A 23,784-nucleotide genomic window follows, 5' to 3' on the forward strand; every position below is an offset into this window, starting at 1 on the left:
TAACATTCAGTGTTTGACTTTTTTTTATTTTATTATCCAGCCTACACGTGTCCCTTCCAAATTAGGGCCCAACTTTTGTGAGAGCCGAGGACACATTTTGGTAGAAAAGAACTCAAAGCATCGACGATATAGACTCTCTACATAATTTGTGTATTTCTCCCAGAGAAGACCGTAACATCACAGATGAAAATGTCTTAAGTGATAAAGAGATGCGATAAGACTGATAAAGCAACAAGATACAAATAAATAATCAAATACAAGGCAATCGTTTTCTTTTTCAACAACAATTCAATGTCAATTGAATGTATTTACATTACACTTTTGTGCAAAAACACATGGATTCAAAAGACTTTACACTATGAGCTGATCATTTCAAGGCACATATAATATATTACCGTAACATAATTTTTTGCTGAACAAAAACTGAAATAGTTGCTTAGTATCCAACTATCTTGACAGATGTGCTTGTTGATCTTTCATTCTCAACTATACAATGTACAGTTTCCTTATGCTTTAGTTGTCGTTTTTGGAAAGCACACGATACAAACGTATGACCTCTGCATGATTTGCTGAGTCAAGTCCATGAGAAAACAAATGTGTTTTTTTAACAGCTTGGGAATCGATCAAAAGGTTCAACAAACTCCATAACTACAGTAGCCAACTACCATTTCATGAACAGTATGTCCAAGTTGTGGTGAATGACCACTGGCCAACGACATAACAGTGTGTTGTTACTGAAATAAATACTTGAATCAGACGCCGTATGTCTCAAGCATCTCGGAATAGGAGTGCTGATCTAGGATCAGTGTGGCCTTTTGTATAAGATGACAGAGGGGGGGGGGGCATGATCCCAGATCAGCACATCTGATCTGAGACACTTTATGTATACCAGCCCTGGAATCCATGCAGCCATTTGACCAACACTTCTCAACACTGTGTTCATAGAAATGTGTCTTTGTTATGTAGTTGAGATGATGAAAGAGAGACACTCACTGCAGTATTACTACATAGGCAGAACTACTATTCAGTACTCGGCAATGTCCAAGCAAATAAAAAGAGAAAGAATCATGAATGAATCATTGACAATCATGAAAAATTCTGCCCTCTTGTGGTACATTTGAATGAACAGATTCTCTCCCTCTTTCCCTCTCTCTTCCCCTCCCCTTCCTCCCTCCTTCCCGCACTCGCTCCCATTCTCTCTCAAATCCTTACTGTGAGAAAATATTTACCTCCAAAGATCATTTCCTGAATGGTTGGTTCTCTCTGTCACATTGAGTTGCCACATCAAGTCTCTGACATAAACCCTATTTGTTTTAATTTCCATTGCCAAAACATGGGATGTAGCTACATCTGTTATGGACATTGTGCATGTTAGACTCATTACTGGCTAGGCTATTTTTATAGGAATGAGTAGACCGTCTGACTATCATATGACTTCCACATGGCCCAATCTTTATGGAGCTCAAAATATAAGATGATGAGAGAAAGCTCTGATTGTAAAGAACTGGCTGCACAGAACCGAGTTACACAACTTTGAGAAATCAATAACTTATAAATCAATTAGCATTTTTTACGAAGGGAATATAAAAGTTAGCTGAATTCAACATTATAGCCCAGCCGGTGTATAAATTACATTGCAGACACAGAGGTCTTTGAAATATACTGTTCAGTGTACTGTATGTAGAAGTGTATTTGTTAATACAAAGGGGGTTCTATAACACTCTGCTATGCAAAATCATCATGTACGGCAAAAGTCTGCGTCTGCTTGAACATTGTTCTTGCAGTATACTGTGCTATTGCTTCCCAGAGGGCAGTCTCTGAAGCCAATGCCCCCATTAGGGGTATAAATGGGCTGTATGCGGTAGTCTCCCTTGAGGAGCTGCTCGTTGTTCAGGGACGCTATCTGGAAGCTGGTCTCAGTCATTTCCAGTATAGAGTTATCCTTTTTGGTTCCTGCCTCGCAGTAGTCGTCTTTTCTCCTGCCCTTATTGTATTTCCACTTGGCCGAGGATGACCGACCCTTCTTGTGCATGTGCCAGCAGAATATGCTAAGGAGAAGCACCAGAACTACGATCACGGCCCCTCCGATGAGGCCAGCCAGAAGAAAGGGAGAACTGAGGTCCTGCTGGGTGGCCTGCTCCGGCCCCGGTGGCCCTGTATTATTACCTTGGCCATAGGAGACCGGCTTAGTCACAGCCTCTGAACACACTGTATCATCCTTGGGCCGGTAGTTATTGAACGCATCCAACGGGATGACACAGATCCGGTAGGTGGACTTAGGCTTGAGGTTGACCAACCTTATGCCCCGGTGCTCCCCTCCCACCATCCTCTCCCTCACTGTGTCTCCCGACAGGCTGGGACCCATCTTGGCCCAGGTGACCTTGTAGGCTGTGACAGGAAAGGAGGCCACCCAGCTGACGTGGATGGCTGAACCATTGAGTATGGTGAACTTGATCTGCAGGGTCTCCCGCTCAGGATCCAGGGGCGGCAGGTTAGTCCTCTGTTCCCCATCTCTGGGAGGGGAGGAGGGGAGGAGGGGGGGGTGATGTGTGGGTGAGAAGGGGAGCCTGGATGGGGGAGAGAGAGACTCCGTGTCTGAGGGGTAGCCTGTGGAGGAGGGAGGGAAGCGGGTGGTGAGGCCTGGCAAGGTGGGGGGCAAGTGGGTGGGCAGCAGGTCAACCGTGGTGCTGCGAGGGCACTGGATAAGCTCGGTGTTCAGCTCTCTGATTACCATGCCCCGGACAGTTTCGGGCTTCTGGCACATGAAGCCGCGCACGTTGAGGGAGACTGGCAGAGACTTTAACCACAGTATGACCCAGTTAATGCTGCAGTCACACAGCCAAAGGTTGTTACGAACAGTGAGCTGTCTGAGGCTGACGAGGCCATCAAAGACCCCCTCTGTCAGGGACTGCAGCTGGTTGTTGGAAATATCTAGCCTCTCCAGCTTTCTCAGCCCCGCGAAGGCCGTCACAGGGATCTCATTCATCTGATTATCTTGAAAGTTCAGCTTCACCAGAACATCCCCTGGGAGAAGCGGGGGCGGGTAGGTGAGGGAGTTCCGCGCCAGAGACAGCTCCCGTAGTGTCACCAGGTCCTGGAAGGTTCCAGGGGCCACACCCTCGTCCGTCAGCAGGTTCCCGTCCAGTAGGAGGCGCTCTAACCTCGTCACATTCCTGAGCGCCTCCTCGGTGATCACTGCAATCCGGTTCTCGTCCAATCGCAACTCTTTGAGGTCCTCAGGGAGACCAATAGGGACACTGCTCAGGTGGTTCTTGGTGAGGAAAAGCATCTTGAGGCTGACGGCCTCCCTGAATGCCCCTTCTTCCACCCCAACTGTGGAGATAGAGTTATCGTCCAGGTGGAGCTCCTCCAGCCACAGCAGCTGAGCCAGCGCGGCCCTGGAGATGGTCTGGATGTTGTTCTCCTGCAGGTGCAGTACCCGTACATTCTTGGGCAGGTTGATGGGAAACTCATCCAGCTGGTTACCATAGAGATAGACAGTCTCCACGGAGGCGACGTTGTGAAGCTCCGAGGGGAAGCCGGCATTGTTGATCTGGTTGTTGTGGAGGTACAGGGTCTTGTAGCCCTCTCCGATCCCTAGAGGCACCGAGGTCAGGCTCCTCTCGTTGCAGTAAACAAAGGTCCTGTCACAGCGGCACTCCTCTGGGCAGCTTGAGCCGGACGCCCTGGAGAACTGCATGTGCAGGCCCAGCAGTATGGGTATCCATGGCCTGAGGAAAGAGGCCCAGTCCTTATTCCACACGCGCAACGGATGTAGCTCCATTATAAACGATAGGTCAGAACTGATGGAGCTGTCGTTAAAAGAACGACAAATGACAATCACAACAGCCAGTAGCAAAAAAGAAAAGAAAGAACAAAAATAGTAAAAATCCACCAGAATAAAAAAGTTCTGTGACCAGCTGTGAATGCTTAGTTCGCTGCTCCAGCAGTAAGCAGTGGTGGAGCGGCAGCAGCAGCAGTGCTGGAGAAGGCCTCTGGTGGTAATTCCTCCGTAATTGCCTGTCCTAAGCGTCCTAACACAAGAGCAATGGTCTCATTAAGCAATGTGCCTCCTTCACCGGCCGCCATCCACACTCACTAGCTCGCTACGGGGATGATAGCAAAGCTCATCACATTTTCACTCTCAGTCAGCCGCCGCAGTGCACTGTAAGGGCCAATTTAAAATGGTGGCTACCAGAGAGCCATGTATGGTACACTCAGGGTTATCATCGGAGAGACCCCTCCTCCTTCTCTTCCTCTCTCTCTGTCTTTCACTCTCTCGTTGTTTCACTCGCTCACGTCACACACGGCTGGGCCCAGACTGATGCTGCCTCCGTTGGAATTGACATTTGGATCCGGAGGCCTATTTTCAAAGAGACAAATGGAGAAATCAGTTGGATGATCTTAGAATGCATGCTTTCCCTCTAAATAAACAGAAAGGAAGACTTCAATTTCTATCCCTCAAATACAAAGTGAAGCATTGTAAATTAGAGAGAACAGACTCAACATGAATTGACTTAAGCATCACATCTTGTGAGGCATATCTTTCAACAAAAGTTTACCAGACTGATGCTTTTCAACGATATCATGTTGACAGACTAGTGCATGGTAGATCTGATAGACACACTTATTTCATATCCCTCACCAGACATGTGTTGCAGCAGTGGATGTTATATGAAACAGTGAATGTTGAATAATGCTCTTGTTGTAAAAATAATGTAACACTTTACATTACAGTTTCCTTACAGCTGTAATTACGTCATGAAACAGCTGGCCATTGTGATCTGTAGCATTGTTGTACAAATGAATCACAGGTAGAAGTGTCAATGAAAATGTCCATGAATCATTGTAGGTTTAATCAAATTGTGGCCATATAATAATGGAACAATGGAAACATTATTGTGTGGAGTTACGCATTTTCAGTGCTGTGAAAAAGTATTTTCCCCCTTTCTAATTTTCTCTACTTTTAAATATTTTTGATACTGAATGTTATCAGATCTTCAACCAAAACCTATTAGATAGAGGTAACCTGAGTGATCAAATAACACAACAATTACATACTCATTTAATTTATTTCATAAACAAATTTATGCCACACCCAATGATCCTGTGCAAAAAAGTTATTGCCCCCTTACACTCAATAACTGGTTGTGGCACCTTTTGCTGCAATGACTCCAACCAAACGCTTGTAAACTTGATTGTATGTTTTGGATCATTGTCTGGCTGCGTAACCCAGCTGCATTTCAGCTCACAGACAGATGGCCTGACATTCTCCTGTAGAATTCTCTGATACAGAGCAGTTATACTTTTGACTCATCTGTCCATAGAACATTTTTCCAAGAGTCTTGATGATTATCCAGGTGCTTCCAGGTTCTTTTTGGCAAACCAGTCAACTTTTTCGACAAGATGGGTCCCATTTTGTCTGGCAAAAACCAAACACTGCATTCCACAGTTAAAACCTCATACCAATGGTCAAGAATGGTGTTGGTAGTGTTATGGTTTGGAGATGCTTTGCTGCCTCAGGACCTGGACAACTTGCCTTAATAGAAGGAACAATGAATTCTGCTCTGTATCAGAGAATTCTACATGATAATGTCGGGCCATACATCTGTGAGGTGAAGCTGAAGCACAGTTGGGTCATCCAGCAAGACAATGGTCCAAAACACATTTTATTTTTTATCTTTATTTAACTAGGTAAGTCAGTTAAGAACAAATGATTATGTTCAATGACGGCCTAGGAACAGTGGGTTAACTGCCTTGTTCAGGGGCAGAAGGACAGATTATTATTTTTAAAAATGTATTATAATTATTATGATTTTTTTTTAACCTTGTCAGCTTGGGGATTTATCGGTTACAAGTCCAATGCTCTAACCACTAGGCTACCAGTCACCCCAAAACAAATAATCAAGTCTACATAAAAATGGTTAAAAAGCAACACATTTTAAGATTTGGAATGTCCTAGTCAAAGTCCAGACCTAATTGAGATTAATTGAGATTTTGTGGCAGGACTGGAAATGAAATCAAAATTCTTCCACTGCGATTTGAGAGAATAAATAACAACTACAGTAAGCATTTGGGGTGGCAGGTAGCCTAGTGTTTAGAGCATTGGGCCAGTAACCAAAAGGTTGCTGGATCAAATCCCTGAGCTGATATGGTAAAAATCTAAACAAGGCAGTTAATCCACTTTTCCCTGGTAGGCTGTCATTGTAAGTAAGATTGTGTTCTTAATTGGCTTGCCTAGTTAAATAAAGCTTTAACAAATGGTTGTAGTCATTGGAGCTAAAGGTGGTACAATCAGGTATTGAGGGGGCGATACTGTCACGCCCTGGCCTTATTATTCTTTGTTTTCTTTATTATTTTAGTTAGGTCAGGGTGTGACATGGGGAATGTTTATGTTTTGTTGGTTTTGGGTGTTTATTTGGTAAAGGGGTTATGGGGTGTAGTAGATGGTTTTGTGTTGAGTGTATATGTCTAGAGTTGTCTAAGTTGGTTAGTTATCTAGGAGAGTCTATGGTTACCTGAATGAGTTCCCAATTAGAGACAGCTGATTTCGGTTGTCTCTGATTGGGAGCCTTATTTAGGGTGGCCATAGGCTCTCATTGATTGTGGGTAATTGTCTATGTAAGAACGTTAGTAGCCTGTATGTTTGTGCACAACGTTTGTAGCTTCACGGTTGTTTTGTTAAAGTGTTTTGTTAAAGTGTTTTGTGTCGTGTTCATCTTCGTGTTATAATAAAAGAAGATGGCTTATTTTCCAACTGCTGCATTTTGGTCCGTTAATCCGCCACACGATCGTGACAGAATTACCCACCATAGGACCAAGCGGCATGACCAGCGGCAACAGGAGAAATACAAGGATTCATGGACATGGGAGGAAATTTTAGACCGGGAGGTACCAGGAGAATATAACCGCCCCAAAGCTGAGCTGGAGGCAGCGAAAGCAGAGAGGCGGCGATATGAGGAGCTAGCTCGGAGACAGGAAAAGGAACCTACAAAGGATCTGGGCTACACTACGTGGGAGGAGATCGACAGGTGGGCGATCAACCCAGGGAGAGTGCCGGAGCCCGCCTGGGATTCTCTGGCGCAGTGCGAGGAGGGATACCGGCGAATGGAGGCAGCACGACGAAGCGGTAGGAAGCCTGTGGGAAAACCCAAAAAATTTCTTTGGGGGGGGCTTAAAGGGAGAGTGGCGAAGTCAGGTAGGAAACCTGCGCCTACTCCCTGTAATTACCGTGGAGAGCGAGAGTACGGGCAGACACCGTGTTACGCAGTAGAGCGCACGGTGTCTCCTGTACGTGTGCATAGCCCGGTGCGGGTTATTCCACCTCCCCGCACTGGCAGGGCTAGATTGAGTATTGAGCCGGATGTCATGAAGCCGGCCCTACATATCTGGCCACCAGTGCGTCTCCTCGGGCCGGTTTACATGGCACCAGCCTTACGCATGGTGTCCCCGGTTCGCCTACATAGCCCGGTGCGGGTTATTCCACCTCCCCGCACTGGTCGGGCAACGGGGAGCATTCAACCAGGTAAGGTTGGTCAGGCTCAATGCTCAAGGGAGCCAATACGCCTGCACGGTCCGGTATTTCCGGCGCCACCTCCCCGCCCCAGTTCAGTGCCACCAGTGCCTACACCACGTAACAGGCTTCCAGTGTGTCTCCAGAGCCCTGTTCCTCCTCCACGCACTCGTCCTATGGTGCGTGTCTCCAGCCCGGTATCACCAATTCCGGCACCACGCACTAAGCCTCTTGTGCGTCTCCAGAGTCCTGTGCATCCTGTTGCTGCTCCCCGCATTAGCCCTGAGATGCGTGTCCCCAGTCCGGTACCACCAGTTCCGGCCCCACGCACTAGGCCTAATGTGCGTCCCCAGGGTCCAGTATGCCCTGTTCCTGCTCCCCGCACTAGCCCTGAGATGCGTGTCCCCAGCCCGGTGCCACCAGTCCCGGTACCACGCACCAGGCCTACAGTGCGCCTCAGCCGGCAGGAGTCTGCCGTCTGCACAGCAATGACTGAACTGCCCGTCTCCCCAGCGCCATCTGAGCCATCCGTCTCCCCAGCGCCATCTGAGCCATCCGTCTCCCCAGCGCCATCTGAGCCATCCGTCTGCAATGAGCCTGCAAAGCCGCCCGTCTGCCATGAGCCTGCAAAGCCGCCCGTCTGCCATGAGCCCACTGAGCCGTCCGCCAGACAGGAGCCGCTAGAGCCGCCAGCCAGACAGGAGCCGCTAGAGCCGTCCGTCAGACAGGATCTGCCAGAGCCGCCAACCAGACAGGATCTGCCAGAGCCGCCAACCAGACAGGATCTGCCAGAGCCGCCAACCAGACAGGAGCAGCCAGATCAGTCAGCCAGCCATGAGCAGCCAGATCCGTCAGCCAGCCATGAGCAGCCAGATCCGTCAGCCAGCCATGAGCAGCCAGATCCGTCAGCTAGCCATGAGCAGCCAGATCCGTCAGCTAGCCATGAGCAGCCAGATCCGTCAGCTAGCCATGAGCAGCCAGATCCGTCAGCTAGCCATGAGCAGCCAGATCCGTCAGCTAGCCATGAGCAGCCAGATCCGTCAGCTAGCCATGAGCAGCCAGACCCGTCAGCCAGCCATGGGCCATCCCTCAGTCCGGAGCTGCAGTCCCTCAGTCCGGAGCTGCCATTCTTCAGTCCGGAGCTGCCCCTTACCCTGGTGCTGCCCCTTACCCTGGTACTGCCCCTTACCCTGGTACTGCCCCTGATCCTGGTACTGCCCCTTACCCTGGTACTGGACCTTAGTCCGGAGCTGTCCCTTAGTCCGGAACTGCCCCTTAATACAATGGGGTTAATGTGGAGGGGGGTCGTTTGGAGGAGGCCTAGGAGGTGGTTAGGTACTGTGGTGACGTGGGGACTACGACCAGAGCCGGAGCCGCCACCGTGGAGGGGAGCCCACCCAGACCCTCCCCTAGACTGTGTATGGTGCGCCCGGAGTTCGTGCCTCAAGGGGGGGGTTATGTCACGCCCTGGCCTTATTATTCTTTGTTTTCTTTATTATTTTAGTTAGGTCAGGGTGTGACATGGGGAATGTTTATGTTTTGTTGGTTTTGGGTGTTTATTTGGTAAAGGGGTTATGGGGTGTAGTAGATGGTTTTGTGTTGAGTGTATATGTCTAGAGTTGTCTAAGTTGGTTAGTTATCTAGGAGAGTCTATGGTTACCTGAATGAGTTCCCAATTAGAGACAGCTGATTTCGGTTGTCTCTGATTGGGAGCCTTATTTAGGGTGGCCATAGGCTCTCATTGATTGTGGGTAATTGTCTATGTAAGAACGTTAGTAGCCTGTATGTTTGTGCACAACGTTTGTAGCTTCACGGTCGTTTTGTTATTTTGTTGTTTTGTTAGTGTTTTGTGTCGTGTTCATCTTCGTGTTATAATAAAAGAAGATGGCTTATTTTCCAACTGCTGCATTTTGGTCCGTTAATCCGCCACACGATCGTGACAGATACATTTTTCACAAAGGGTGTTGAAAACTTTGTTAATTAAATAAATAAAACAAGTATAATTTTGGGGGGTTATTTGTAAACTCAGGTTCCTTTTATCTAATATTAGGTTTTGGTTGAAGATCTAATAACATTCATTATTAACAGGGTTTGCTAGATTACTTTCTAAATGTAATCCATTACAGTTACTAGTTACCTGTCCACATTTTTTATCGGTACACATTTCAGAAAATTATGTCATACTTTAGAAGCTTCTGATAGGCTAATTGACATCATTTGAGGTGTACCTGTGGATGTATTTCAAAATCTACCTTCAAACTCAGTACCTCGTTGCTTGACATCAAGGGAAAATCAAAAGAAACCAGCCAAGACCTAAGAAACAAAATTGTAGACCTCCACAAGTCTGGTTTATCCTTGGGTGCAATTTACAAACGCCTGAAGGTACCACATTCATCTGTACAAACAATAGTTTGCAAGTATAAACACCCTGGGACCACGCAGCAGTCATACCGCTCAGGAAGAAGACGCGTTCTGTCTCCTATCAAATGATGTCAATTAGCCTATCTTCTAAAGCCATGACATAATTTTCTGGAATTTTCCAAGCTGTTTAAAGGCACAGTCAACTTAGTGTATGTAAACTTCTGACCCACATGAATTGTAATACAGTGAATTATAAGTGAAATAATCTGTCTGTAAACAGTTGTTGGAAAAATTACTTGTGTCATGCACAAAGTAGATCCTAACTGACTTGCCAAAACTATAGTTTGTTTATAAGACATTTGTGTAGTAGTTGAAAAACGAGTTTTAATGACTCCAACCTAAGTGTTTGTAAACTTCCGACTTCAACTGTATATACAGTAACAGTAAAAAATGTTTGGACACACCTACTCATTCAAGGGTTTTTCTTTATTTTTACTATTTTCTACATGGTAGAATAATAGTGAAGACATCAAAACTATGAAATAACACATATGGAATCATGTAGTAACCAAAAAAGTGTTAAACATTTTTTTCAATATTTGAGGTACTCCAAATTTCCAGCATTTGTCTTGATGAAAGCTTTGCACACACTTGGCATTAACAAGCTTCAACTGGAATACTTTTCAAACAGTCTTGAAGGAGTTCCCACATATGCTGAGCACATGTTCACTGCTTTTCCTTCACTCTGCAGTCCAAACCAACACATCCCAAACCATCTCAATTGGGTTGAGGTTGGGTGAGTGTGGAGGCCAAGTCATCTGATGCAGCAGTCCCCTCTCCTTGGTCAAATAGCCCTTACACATCCTGAAGGTGTGTTGAGTCATTGTCCTGTTGAAAAACAAATGATTGTCCCACTAACCGCAATCCAGATGGGATGGCGTATCGCTGCAGATTGCTGTGGTAGCCATGCTGGTTACGTGTTCCTTGAATTCTAAATAAATCACTGACAGTGTCACCAGCAAAGCACCCTCAAACCATCACACCTCCACCTCCATGCTTCACAGTGGGAACCATACATGCGGAGATCATCTGTTCATCTACTCTGTGTCTCACAAAGACAAGGCATTTGGAACAAAAAATCTCAAATTTGGACTCATCAGACCAAAGGACAGATTTCCACCGGTCTAATGTCCATTGCTCGCGTTTCTTGGCCCAAGCATGTCTCTTCTTCTTATTGGTGTCCTTAGTAGTGGCTTCTTTGCAGCAATTCGACCATGAAGGCCTGATTTACACAGTCTCCTCTGAACAGTTGATTTTCAGATGTGTCTGTTACTTGAACTCTGTGAAGAATTTATTTTGGCTGCAGTTTTCAAGGGCGGTAAAATATAATAAAATGATCCTCTGCAGCAGAGGTAACTCTGGGTCTTCCTTTCCTGTGGTGGTCCTCATGAGAGCGAGTATCATCTCAGCGATTCATAGTTTTTGCGACTGCACTTGAAGAAACTTTCAAAGTTCTAGAAATTTTCTGGATTGACTGACATTCATGTCTTAAAGTAATGAGGTACAGTCGTTTTTCTTTTCTTATTTGAGCTGTTAATATGCCATAATATGGACTTGGTCTTTTCCCAAATAGGGCTATCTTCTGTATACCACCCCTACCTTGTCACAACACACTGATTGGCTCAAACACATTAAGAAGGAAATAATTTCTGCAAATTAACTTTAAAGAAGGCACACCTGTTAATTGAAATGCATTCCAGGAAACTATCTCATGAAGTTGGTTGATAGAATGCCAAGAGTTTGCAAAGCTGTCATCAACTTAAAGGGTGGCTGCTTTGAAGAATCTAATTTTGATTAGTTTAAAACTTTTTTGGTTACCACATGATTCCATATGTGTTATTTCCTTGTTTTGATGTCACTTTTATTCTACAATATAGAAAATAGTAAAAAAAAAAAAAAAAAAAAACCCTTGAATGAGTAGGTGTGTCAAAACAATTGACTGGTACTGTATGTATTGTACCAGTCAAAAGTTTGGACACACCTATTCATTCAAGGGTTATATATAATTTTATAAGTCAAAAAATGGATGTAGCAACTGCAGATTGCCCCTTTTTAATTCTATAAAAAGTGTGCGAGTTTGAGCATGTGTCCATTAGGCCTATGAATTATTTTGTTTATCAGCATGAATTAGATTGAGCAATAAAATACCCATTTTATTCCATAGGCTTGGATCCGCACTATGCAGCTGTTGTAAGAGTGCATTTTTACTGGCTGTCCACTGGTTTCAAAAACAATGATTGATAAGCAGCTTAAACTTCTTGAATTCAACCATTATTCGGTTCAAATACACAGAAAGATTTGTGAGCAGCCGTCCACAACAACCACAATCTATAAGGCGCAAATAGCTAAATGAGAGAGTAGCATTGTGATTCACATCAATGTGCTATGTAGATATCAATAATAAGTGATATCTGTATCGCCGTAGACTACACCACTCCTGTCATCCTTACCTCCAAGCGTTTATTCAAGTTGGATACTCTTTGGATGCCGACAGCAGTCGCACCATTGGAAGACATAGCATGGACTGTAGCCTACAAAAGCCAATTCCTTTTCTTTTCTCGCGATCCAACGAACACATTTGGTGTGTCACCATAGTGGTCTCTGACTTGTGGTCAGACTCGCTCAGGTGGAACAAACGTAAACTTGCACATTTTTTCAATGCTGATTTGAATGTCATTGAGAAAACAGAGAAGTCTCAACAATTTTCCCTTCGCAAACATCCTTTCTGAATTTTAAAGTAATACTTTTCAAAAGTATCTGTAATCTGATTACAATATTTTGGCTGGTAACGTAACGGATTACAGTTACTGTTTTTTTGTAATCCCTTACATGTAACAGATTACATGTAACCCGTTACTCCCCAACCCTGAGTATAAAAAAGGCAATTACTTTTTCACTGCACTGTACATGCAACTGCCAAAATAAAGAAAATACCAACATAAAGTGTCTTAGGGCGTTGGGCCACCAGAACAGCTTCAATGTGCCTTGGCATAGACTCTACAAGTGTTTGGAACTCCATTGGAGGGAAGCGACACCATTCTTTCCAGAGAAATTCAATAATTTGGTGTTTGTTGATGATGGTGAAAAACGCTGTCTCAGGCACTGCTCCAGAATCTCCCATAAGAGTTAAATTGGGTTGAGATCTGGTGACTGAGACACACACATGCTCAGATAGGGCTCTACCTGTGCAGAACACATGCCCCTTTGCTGGTGGTATACCCCCCCCCCCATTTCTTTTTGTATTATTATTATTTTTGTATCGACTCAATCTGCCCGTCATAAAGTTAGCCACCCCCCACCCAGTCCCAGTTGCCCCTTTTTCCCAGTATGCCCTGTATAGAGATTGCATGCTCGGTATCCAAACATGCATTGCTTGAGACATGCGGTCACCGGTCGAGTATGTGTGGCTAACTACCCAGTTTAAGTATCAACATTACTACCACAGCAGCATACCATTTGATTAACACTTGATAACACTTGATTTAGCCTACATCATCAATATTCGATCTTGTTGGCTGATACGTGCAGCAGAGCGAGGCAGAGAGACATAGAGACGTAACAGTCAGTAAAAGAAATAGAGCTAGCTAAAGGAAATATTTACATCGATCATCAACATCAATGATCAGCTGATTGCCCACCCTCTTCTCCTGATGTCAACCGTGCCTATAGGAGGCACTGTACCTACACTGAACAAAAATGGAAATGCAACACGCAACAATTTCAAAGATTTACAGTAGATATGAGGGAATCAGTCAATTGAAATAAATTCATTAGAACCAAATCAATGGATTTCACATGACTGGGAATACAGATATGCATCTGTTGGTCACAGATACCTTAAAATAAAAGGTAGGGGCCTAAAAAACACTCAGTATCTGGTGTGACCACCATTTGCCTCATGCAGCGCGACACATCTCCTTCGCATAGAGTTGATCAGGCTGTTGATTGTGGCTTGTGGAATGTTGTCCCACTCCTCTTAAATGGCTGTGTAAAGTTGCTAGATATGGTGGGAACTGGAGCACGCCGTCGTACACGTTGACCCAGAGCATCCCAAACAGGCTTAATGGGTGACATGTATGGTGAGTATGCAGTCCATGGAAGAACTGGGACATTATCAGCTTCCAGGAATTGTGTACAGATCCTTGAGACATGGGGCTGTGCATTATCATGCTGAAACATGAGGTGATTGTATCTCTGTGCATTCAAATTTCCATCGATAAAATGCAATTGTGTTCAATGTCCAAAGCTTATGCCTGCCCATACCATAACCATGGGGCACTCTATTGACATCAGCAAACAGCTCGCCCACAAAACCCCATTCAAGCTTTCTGCCATCTGGACGGTACAGTTGAAACCGGAATTCATCCGTGAAGAGCAGACTTCATCAGCATGCCAGTGGCCATTGAAGGTGAGCCTTTGCCCACTGAAGTCGGTTACTACGCCGAACATCAGTCAGGTCAAGACCCTGGTGTGGACAACGAGCATGCAGATGAGCTTCCCTGAGACTGTTTCTGACAGAAATTCTTCGATTGTGCAAACCCACAGTTTCATCAGCTGTCCAGGTGGCTGGTCTAAGATGATCCCGCTGGTAAAGAAGCCAGATGTGGAGGTCCTGGGCTGGTATGGTTACATGTGGTCTGTGGTTGTGAGGCTGATTGGACATACTGCCAAATTCTCTAAAACGAAGCAAGCGTGGTTATGGTAGAGAAATTCACGTTCAATTCTCTGGCAACCTATCTGGTGGACATTCCTGCAGTTAGCATGCCACTTGCATGTTCCCTCCAAACTTGAGACATCTGTGGCATTGTGCTGTGTGACAAAACTGCACATTTTAGAGTGGTCTTTTATTGACCCCCAGCACAAGGTGCACCTGTGTAATGATAATGCTGTTTAATCATCTTATTCATATACCACACCTGTCAGGTGGATGGATTATCTTGGCAAAGGAGAAAAGCTCACTAACAGGGATGTAAACAAATTTGTGCACAAAATTTGAGAAAAACTTGCTTTTTTTGCATATGGAACATTTCTGGGATCTTTTATTTCAGCTCATGAAACATGGGACCAACACTTTACATGTTGCAATTATATTGTTGTTCAGTGTAGCTTGCTTACAATTTGCGATTATGAGTGAGTGCGTTGTTGCAGAAAGAAATAGGCCTATGTAAAACGTTCACTACAGAGCTAATTGTTATGTTAACAAACTCAAGATATTAATTCTGAAAGTAAAAAAACTAAATTGAATCAGGGGGAATGCCCTTTTATCATTTTAAGCACCTGCCTCGAGAAAGGGCTGCGCGTGCGTGCACACACAATGTTTTGCTGCATGTGCTGAAGCTGGCAAGAAATGCTGAATGAAATAATCAGAGTGAGAGAGAGAAATAAATAGAAAAACAGATGCATATATAAATGAATGAATAGATCAATCATTAAATAAGTAAAGTAAATTGAGTCAGGAATAAAGAAAAGCTCCCAAATGTATTTTGAATGGTGGTGAAGTGAGTGATGCTAAAGAGATCACTGGCTCTGTGCACTCAAACTTGTAGAGGGCATTGAGGTGTTTAATCTGTCAAATGCCACGGTGATGGACAGAGATTTGCTCCACTGCACTCACAAGAAGCACTGCACAGTCCTCCAATAGTAATGAGAGAGAGAGAGATACACATGAAGAATTACATTTCATAATATGTCTCTCTCTCAAAACACACATACATGCATATACACATACACATGCACACGTTAGTTCTATTTAAATTCAAAATGTTGTGATTCAGTTAGGTTAGAGGGGGAACAGAATCTTGCAATTGAAGCTAAAGCATGGGCAACAATACTCCAGTGAAGTTGATTTGCCTATATATACCGTTGATGACGATTATGCTCTAACGCATGTGGGTCATTCTTGAATTACAGTGGCATTTGAGGATTTTTTGGGGGGGATACATCCTATTCTAAACCAACTAATATGGTATCTTAATGATGTTTAATAATTTCTACCACAATGATAATATTGTGCCACCGGTAAGAGTAATAACATCAATGATGGTAACACCAATGAGACATTTTAGGTAAATTAGGATTTTCTGAAATGGAGGTCACAAACGCTAAATCCTAAGGTTATCAATACTTTAAACATCTTTTGCTAAAGTGATATGATTACTAATCTTTCTGACAATGTTATTGCCCTTCATTAAATTTAGTAAAACTAAGTGACACTTTGGATTTAGAGACACCAAATGATCAATGCAATCCTCAAATGTATGACATACTAAAAAGGTGTGATTAGCTAATCATTTTCTTTAATATAGACCCCTCCTCCGATAACAATTTGCCACTGCAGAGAAGACTCAAGGTCCCTGTATATCTTTGTAATGAGTGATTGTCAAGGCGCTAACACCAATGACATAGAACTGAGGGACACACATTATACTGGTAATAAAAAATAAATAAATAAATGCCTTTTTTGTTCTATTGATCTGTACAAAATATGAAATTATTTTGTTCACTTTCTAACATTCTAAATAATAGATATCTCTAAATCCCCAAAACACTACAACTCTACACATCACTACTAGGACAAGCCAGTTTGCTTGCCCTAAGTACTTTAAACGATGAATAAGTATACAGTCTTGCAGTAAAGGACTTGCATTATGTTTTATCATTAATAAACAGTTCAATATGAACAAAAACATGTTTGATGTCTACCTATTATTCATTTTCATGTGTTGTTTATGGTTGCAAATGCCACTGCAATTCAAGAACGACCCATGTAAGACAATGATTCACATTTAAACATGAGTGGACTAATTCCAGTTGTATTCAAGCAGTAAAAAATGCACTTGCAATCCACCTCCCATAACTGGCGATATCTACACTATGCAACCTCAAGCAATATCAATATTTAAAGCTGAAGGGGCTGAGCAGGGGCGTCATGCAACCCCAAAAAATCTGAGGGGAAAAATAGTACTTGAGGATGGCTGGGGGGTAGTCTGGGGGGGGCCTGAAGTTGAAGAATTTAGCATTTTTCAAACACCTGAACCTGCTTTTTACTGCAATCTATAGCCATAATCATTATGCTTAATTCTATGTAGAAAAAATATGTAAATTTTTCTGCATATCTATGCATACCTCTTTAGCTGTTTGTATCCTCATGACTGCGGGTTCTTTTTTTAAAGAAACTAAATATGTTTCTCTACATCTCTGCTAAAGTCTGGGTTAAAGGTTGGAGTCTTATTCAGTACATTTAGTTATTGCTTGCTTTTATTAAGTCATCCTACCTTGCCAGCATGCATGCCAGCTAAACAAGTTAGGGAAGCTAGCTACTCTAACTTGATTGAGAGCCTGAAATGGCCTCTTGGTAGCTAGTTATGAGGTTTGGAGATCGGGAACCTATTTGGGCTAGCTAAAGCGAACTTCATATAATTGCTAGGTGGCTAGTAGTGTTACAGGGAGAAAAGAACTGGGCTAATCTGAGGGGACATGTGTCCCTGTGCCCCCTATGGGAATGACAGCTCTGGGACAGAGATCCAGATATGACCACATGAATTATAAAGGTAGAGAAGAGAGATGGGGACAAGTAATGACGTTACACCTGGCTGGCTGTCATTTCCTCAACTGTCATTGAAAATGTCCAAGACATTATCTGATAATGTCCAAGACATTATCTGATAATGTCCAAGACATTATTTGATAATGTCCAAGACATTATCTGATAATGTAGTATAACCCTCTACTTTTTATCCTGCCAGGAGAGGAGGAAACAAAGCCTGGCTGACAACTAGTGTTCCTCAAGGGTTCTTTGGGAAGGGTGATGGTTCTATATGGAACCATACCGACCCAAAGAACCCTTTGAGCCCTTTAATGGTTGTTTGCTATACAGAAAAGGGTTATTTTCCTCTTCTGGTGATAATTAAAATGTCAGGGTGGCAGCTCATTCAAATATTTTGGGGAGTGGTTTGCCCACCGCTTTTTTTGTGCAACCTTGAGTGAGAGTGTCATTCCAGTTGATCTAATCTGTTGTGTTTTGCTATTATATGACTAAAATGATTATAGCTGGTAATGGTGTTTCAGGTAACCCTCAGATATGGCCTTGTGTCACTAGTGAACTATGGACTAAATCAGTGTTTCTAAATTCTCTTCTTTCTGACTAACCAGAACAAATAACCCGGTATGGTTCTTCATAAGGTTCTTTGTAGAACCTTAGAGATTGAGAATGGTTCTATAAAAAAAAAACTTTCTCAGTAAAGGTACTATAGACAATGGGAGGCACACAGTACGACATAGAGCCATAGCTACGTAGAACTGTATTCCACAGACACATTTACACATGATAAGACATGCACTCTACACATGTGCACATGTATGTTGTATTGTAAATATGTGGTGGTGGAATGGTGGCCTGAGGGAATGCACTGTATGTGTTGGGTAAGGTGTTATATAATGTAATGTCATGTAGTATTTGAAACTGTATGTAACTGTCTTGTGTTGCTGAGCCCCAGGAAGAGTAGCTGTTGATTTGTTAGCAGCGAATTGGGATCAATAATAAATACAAATACAAAATACAAATACTATAAAGAACCATTATAAAGGATTGAAACCATAGTGGATCCCTTTTTTGTGCTATATAGAACCTTTTTATAGTTCTTTATAAAAACCGTAGGAAAGGGTTCTTCATAGCACCATAAAGGTTCCATTTAGAACCGTATGAGCATGGTTCTTTATAGAACCTTCAAAAAAACGGTTCTATATAGCATCAAAAAGGGTTCCACTATTGTTACAAGGCAAATAACCCTTATTTGGCACTATATATAACCATTTGTTTTTGTGTAACACGGATCATTAGCTTCTGAACAGGAGAGTGAATACCTAACTCTGTCCCTAATCCGTGTGAAGCACCGGACTGGCAACATCTTTAAATAGAATCCTGAGCCGATGTGTCAATATAGCCAGCAATTGAAATAAATGTCAGTTACAGCTGCCAATAGCAGCGTGGGTAAAAGTTCCTTATCATTACCAATATGTCACGAACCGCAGGTGAATTTCAAACGCTGCGCAAAAAGGGAAAATCGAGACTCACAATGCCAATAGATTTGTCTGAAACGGCTCACTTGAAGTACTTGATTTGAAATCAAATGGAAAATACATAAAAAGTACATTAAAAAAAATATGCACTCAGTGTTTCATATAGGCTTGTTTTCCATGTCTAAATAAAATACAAATCAATAGGCTATATTGTGCGTAAACATAAACCATATGAGTGAAATCAAATTTATCCTATTTTAGATAAAGTTTTTAAATATATGTATATTTACCACCGTGGTGTTATTAGGCTATAGTGGACAGCGCTGTAGGTATTTAATAACGCATATCCAGATGTCAGCGATAAAACTGGTTTTAGGCAGTAAGATGGTCTTCACCTTTTTCAGGAATGCCGAACGTCGTTTTATGGTATATCCATGGGGCATGGTGAACTATCCCTGGTCCGTTTCCCCCGTAAATGACACCCAGCGCAGGCTTTCACTCTGTCAGGCATTCAGGCTTCCACATCTTGACTGGTGTACTCCAGGGTCCTAGCGGCTCAGCCCGAGAATTCCCGGGGGCAGGTGGTTGTTGTGGGGGGGCATGCTGGGGGCATGCTGGTCCGGGCAACGATTCAGTTTATCCGCGGTATGCTCCGCTACTCCTGTACTCCGCTGGCGATGCCACAGCAGCAGTCCTTCGCCTCCCGTGCTGGTTCAGAGGCGCCACCAAGTTCAGCGCTGCCTTCAAAAGATTAAATGATTACATTAGGCGAAGAGATGGGACTTTTGTCTCCCACCCCTTCATGTACACCCGAAAGAACCGGCTGCGCGCAGTTCTCAAGAAAGCAGCCCGATTTCCTAGCCATAAACGACTAACATTGAATTGTTTATTGCTAATGCAAGAATTGCCTTTTCCCCTTGAAACCCATGGGAGAGGTTAACTGTAATGAATTCAGCTGATAGCGATCTTTCCCAACTGCTCGCTCGCTCGCTCTCTCTCTCTCTCTCGCTCTCTCTCTCTCTCTCGCTCTCTCTCTCTCTCTCTCTCTCTCTCTCTCTCTCTCTCTCTCTCTCTCTCTCTCTCTTCCTCACACCCTGGCGCACGTGCACACACCTAAGCGTTTCTCACTCTGTCTCTCCCACCATTTCAAGATGACTAGCTGTCCTACACTACACACTAAAAACTGTGTGTTCCTCACGAGTTCTTTGGGAAGTGTGATGGTTCTATGTGGAACCATAATGACTCAAAGAACCCTTTGAGCTCTTCAATGGTTCTTTACAGTTCACAAATGGCTTCTTTGCTCTTTTAGTGATAGATCAAATGTAGGGGAGGAGGCTTGTTAAAATATTTTATGGTTTGGTTTTCACATTGGTCTTTTTGTACAAACGTAAATGAGAGTGTCAAGATTTTGATTTATTATGAAGGACTATGGAGTGATGCTGGTTTATGAAAGACTCATATATGGCCTTGGGCCAAATGAGAATGGTTGGTTGACTAAATCAGTCAGTGGGTTTCAATTCCATCTTCAGGGACCCCAAGCTGTTCCAGAGGTAGCTCATGAACAGTCAAAATCATGATTTTCATTCAATTGGGTGATGTTTGAAAGAAACCAGATCAAAGTATGATGACCAAAGTACAAAAAATTACTGTTGCTTCTATATTGGTTAAGTTTGATCAAAAAGTTACCTTAACTCTCATTTCAATACATCAATGGTAACATGATATTATCTTACCTAATTTAAACTTGCACTTGTAACCAACATCGGAGAAGAAATGTTTGCGGAGAGGCATGGTTTATATAGGTAGATAGGTACTCTACTGGTGCCAAAATTGGCCTGTAGGATGTCAGCAAATATAATAAAAAGTTGATCTTATTCATCTATGGCAAAGATACTTATATGTTTCTCCTTTCATCTGTGTCTGGTTTTAAATACAGTTGAAATCGGAAGTTTACATACACCTTAGCAAAATATATTTAAACTCAGTTTTCACAATTCCTGACATTTAATCCTAGTATAATTCTCTGTCTTAGGTCAGTTACGATCACCACTTTATTTTAAGAACGTGAAATGTCAGAATAATAGTGAAGAGAATGATTTATTTCAGCTTTTATTTCTTTCATCACATTCCCAGTGGGTCAGAAGTTTACATACACTCAATTTGTATTTGGTAGTATTGCCTTTAAATTGATTCATTTGGGTCAAACGTTTCGGGTAGCCTTCCACAAGCTTCCCACAGTAAGTTGGGTGAAATTCGGCTCATTCCTCCTGACAGAGCTGGTGTAACTGAGTCAGGTTTGTAGGCATCCTTGCTCCCACACACTTTTTCAGTTCAGCCCACAAATTTTCTATAGGATTGATTTTCTATAGGATTACATTTACATTTAAGTCATTTAGCAGACGCTCTTATCCAGAGCAACTTACAAATTGGAAAGTTCATACATATTCATCCTGGTCCCCCCGTGGGGAATGAACCCACAATCCTGTCGTTGCAAGCGCCATGCTCTACCAACTGAGCCACACGGGACCAGTTGGTAGATTTTGTTGTCCTTAAGCCATTTTGCCACAACTTTGGAAGTATGCTAGGGGTCATTGTCTATTAGGAAGACCCATTTGCGACCAAGCTTTAACTTCCTGACTGATGTCTTGAAATGTTGCTTCAATATATCAACATAATTTTCATTCCTCATGGTGCCATCTATTTTGTGAAGTGCACCAGTCCCTCCTGCACCAAAGCACCCCCACAGCATGATGCTGCCATCTCCATGCTTCACGGTTGGGATGGTGTTCTTCGGCTTGCAAGCCTCCCCATTTTACCTCCAAACATAACGATGGTCATTATGGCCAAACAGTTCTATTTTTGTTTCATCAGACCAGAGGACATTTCTCCAAAAAGTACGATCTTTGTCCCCATGTGCAGTTGCAAACCATAGTCTGGCTTTTTTATGGCGGTTTTGGAGCAGCGGCTTCTTCCTTGCTGAGCAGACTTTCATAATATGTCAATATAGGACTCGTTTTACTGTGGATATAGGTACGGATGTTCCTGGTTCCTCCAGCATCTTCACAAGGTCCTTTGCTGTTGTTCTGGGATTGATTTGCACTTTTCGCACCAAAGTATGTTCATCTCGAGGAGACAGAACATGTCTCCTTCCTGAGCGGTATGACTGCGTGGTCCCATGGTGTTTATACTTGCGTACTATTGTTTGTACAGATAAACGTGGTACCTTCAGGCATTTGGAAATTGCTCCCAAGGATGAACCAGACCAGTGGAGGTCTTCGATTTTTTTTCTAAGGTCTTGGCTGATTTCTCATGATTTTCCCATGATGTCAGGCAAAAATGCACTGAGTTTGAAGGTAGGCCTTGAAATACATCCACATGTACACCTCCAATTGACTCAAATGATGTCAATTAGCCTATCAGAAGCTTCTAAAGCCATGACATACTTTTCTGTAATTTTCCAAGCTGTTTAAAGGCACAGTCAACTTAGTGTACGTAAACTTCTGACCCAATGGAATTGTGATACAGTGAATTATGAGTGAAATAATCTGTCTGTAAACAGTTGTTGGGAAAATGATCTGTGCCATTCACAAAGTAGATGTCCTAACCGCCTTTCCCAAACTATACTTTGTTAACAATACATTTGTGGAGTGGTTGAAAAACACATTTTAATGACTCCAACCTAACTGTATGTAAACTTCTGAATTCAACTGTAGTTACTGGCTAACTAGGTCTTCAACCAGCATGGAACAAAAGGGGTTGTTCAAAACTTTGACGCAGTTGTCAAGTCAACACAACCGTCAGTGCTGCTGTGAACCGCATAACAGAACATGTGCCAAATGGTAGATATCAAAAAAAGGATATCATTGATGCAATTTCAATGTTGTATGAGTTGCTTTGTGTATCACCAAATTAGTTTCACACTTATTTTATTAGTGATGATACGTTTGAAGCTCCGAGGCATGCATCAAATTGCTAAGCAGTTAACTTCGAAGCAGTGTCCCTATGCGTGTATTGCTTTATCAGAAGTATGTCATCAAGGATGTCTGAAGCTTCACTTGATCACGTGCTTTTTAAACCGTATTTTGCAAAATGCGAGATCCCACAGATTTTGCCATGGTTCCGGTGCTTTCGTCAATTCCAAGCTGCTTTGCAACACCGACCTCTACTGGACACCGTACTTACAAATATAGTTAGGATTTTGTACAAAAATTCTTAAATCTTTTAGCTAAGCTTTTAGGATTGTGTAATTATGTGTAAATATCAAACATATATGTTTATTTTGAATAATGTGTATATAAACTATGTAAATAATACAAATTATTTGATTTATGTAAATTTCATGAATACTGTATATGTCTATTTTGAGTTTATTTGAGTGGAATTAATCCTCTTGGCACGACGAGTCATCCATTTCCTGTTTTCTGGAAAGCGCGAAGATGGACCTGGAATTGCCTTCTGAAAAGCTGTCGTGATAGGCGACTACTATCTCCGGCTTTGATTTTATTTGATACATGTCACAATATCATCGTAAACGAAGTTTTTTTCAATATAGTTTTATTAGATTATTGAATTTTTTTCGGGACGTTAGGCGTGTTGCGTTGTGTGCCTTTGTTCAGAAAGGAGAGCTTCGCGCCACTTGGCTAGTGCGCTTGCTAATTCAAGAGGGAAAAACGATGTTCTAAATCCAAACAACGACTGTTCTGGACAAAGGACCTCTTGTACAACATTCTGATGGAAGATCACCAAAAGTAGGACCCATTTTGTGATGCTATTTCATATATCTGTCGAACTGTGTACTAGTAGTTTTGCGCCCAGGTTTTGGCCACTCTCTC

General features: G+C 42.9%; 1 protein-coding gene across 2 annotated transcripts in view; it reads right to left on the reverse strand.

The window, feature by feature from the left end:
* Window positions 1–265: 265 nt before the first annotated feature.
* si:dkey-87k14.1 (leucine-rich repeat transmembrane protein FLRT2) overlaps window positions 266–23,784 on the reverse strand; it is a 63,613-nt gene continuing 40,094 nt past the window's right edge. Inside the window, exons 1-2 of one of the 2 annotated variants that reach the window (XM_055863962.1) lie at window positions 19,348–19,965; window positions 266–4,363 (exon numbers count right to left, since the gene is read on the reverse strand). In XM_055863962.1, coding sequence (XP_055719937.1) covers window positions 1,739–3,784 — 2,046 coding nt within the window. In that variant the 5' untranslated portion in view covers window positions 3,785–4,363; window positions 19,348–19,965 and the 3' untranslated portion in view covers window positions 266–1,738. Of the gene's footprint in view, window positions 4,364–19,347; window positions 19,966–23,784 lie in introns of those variants that run through there. The other variant, XM_055863963.1, reaches the window with a different exon arrangement.

This window comes from Salvelinus fontinalis, chromosome 15 (genome assembly GCF_029448725.1).
Source record: "Salvelinus fontinalis isolate EN_2023a chromosome 15, ASM2944872v1, whole genome shotgun sequence".
Taxonomy (NCBI): Eukaryota; Metazoa; Chordata; class Actinopteri; order Salmoniformes; family Salmonidae; genus Salvelinus; species Salvelinus fontinalis.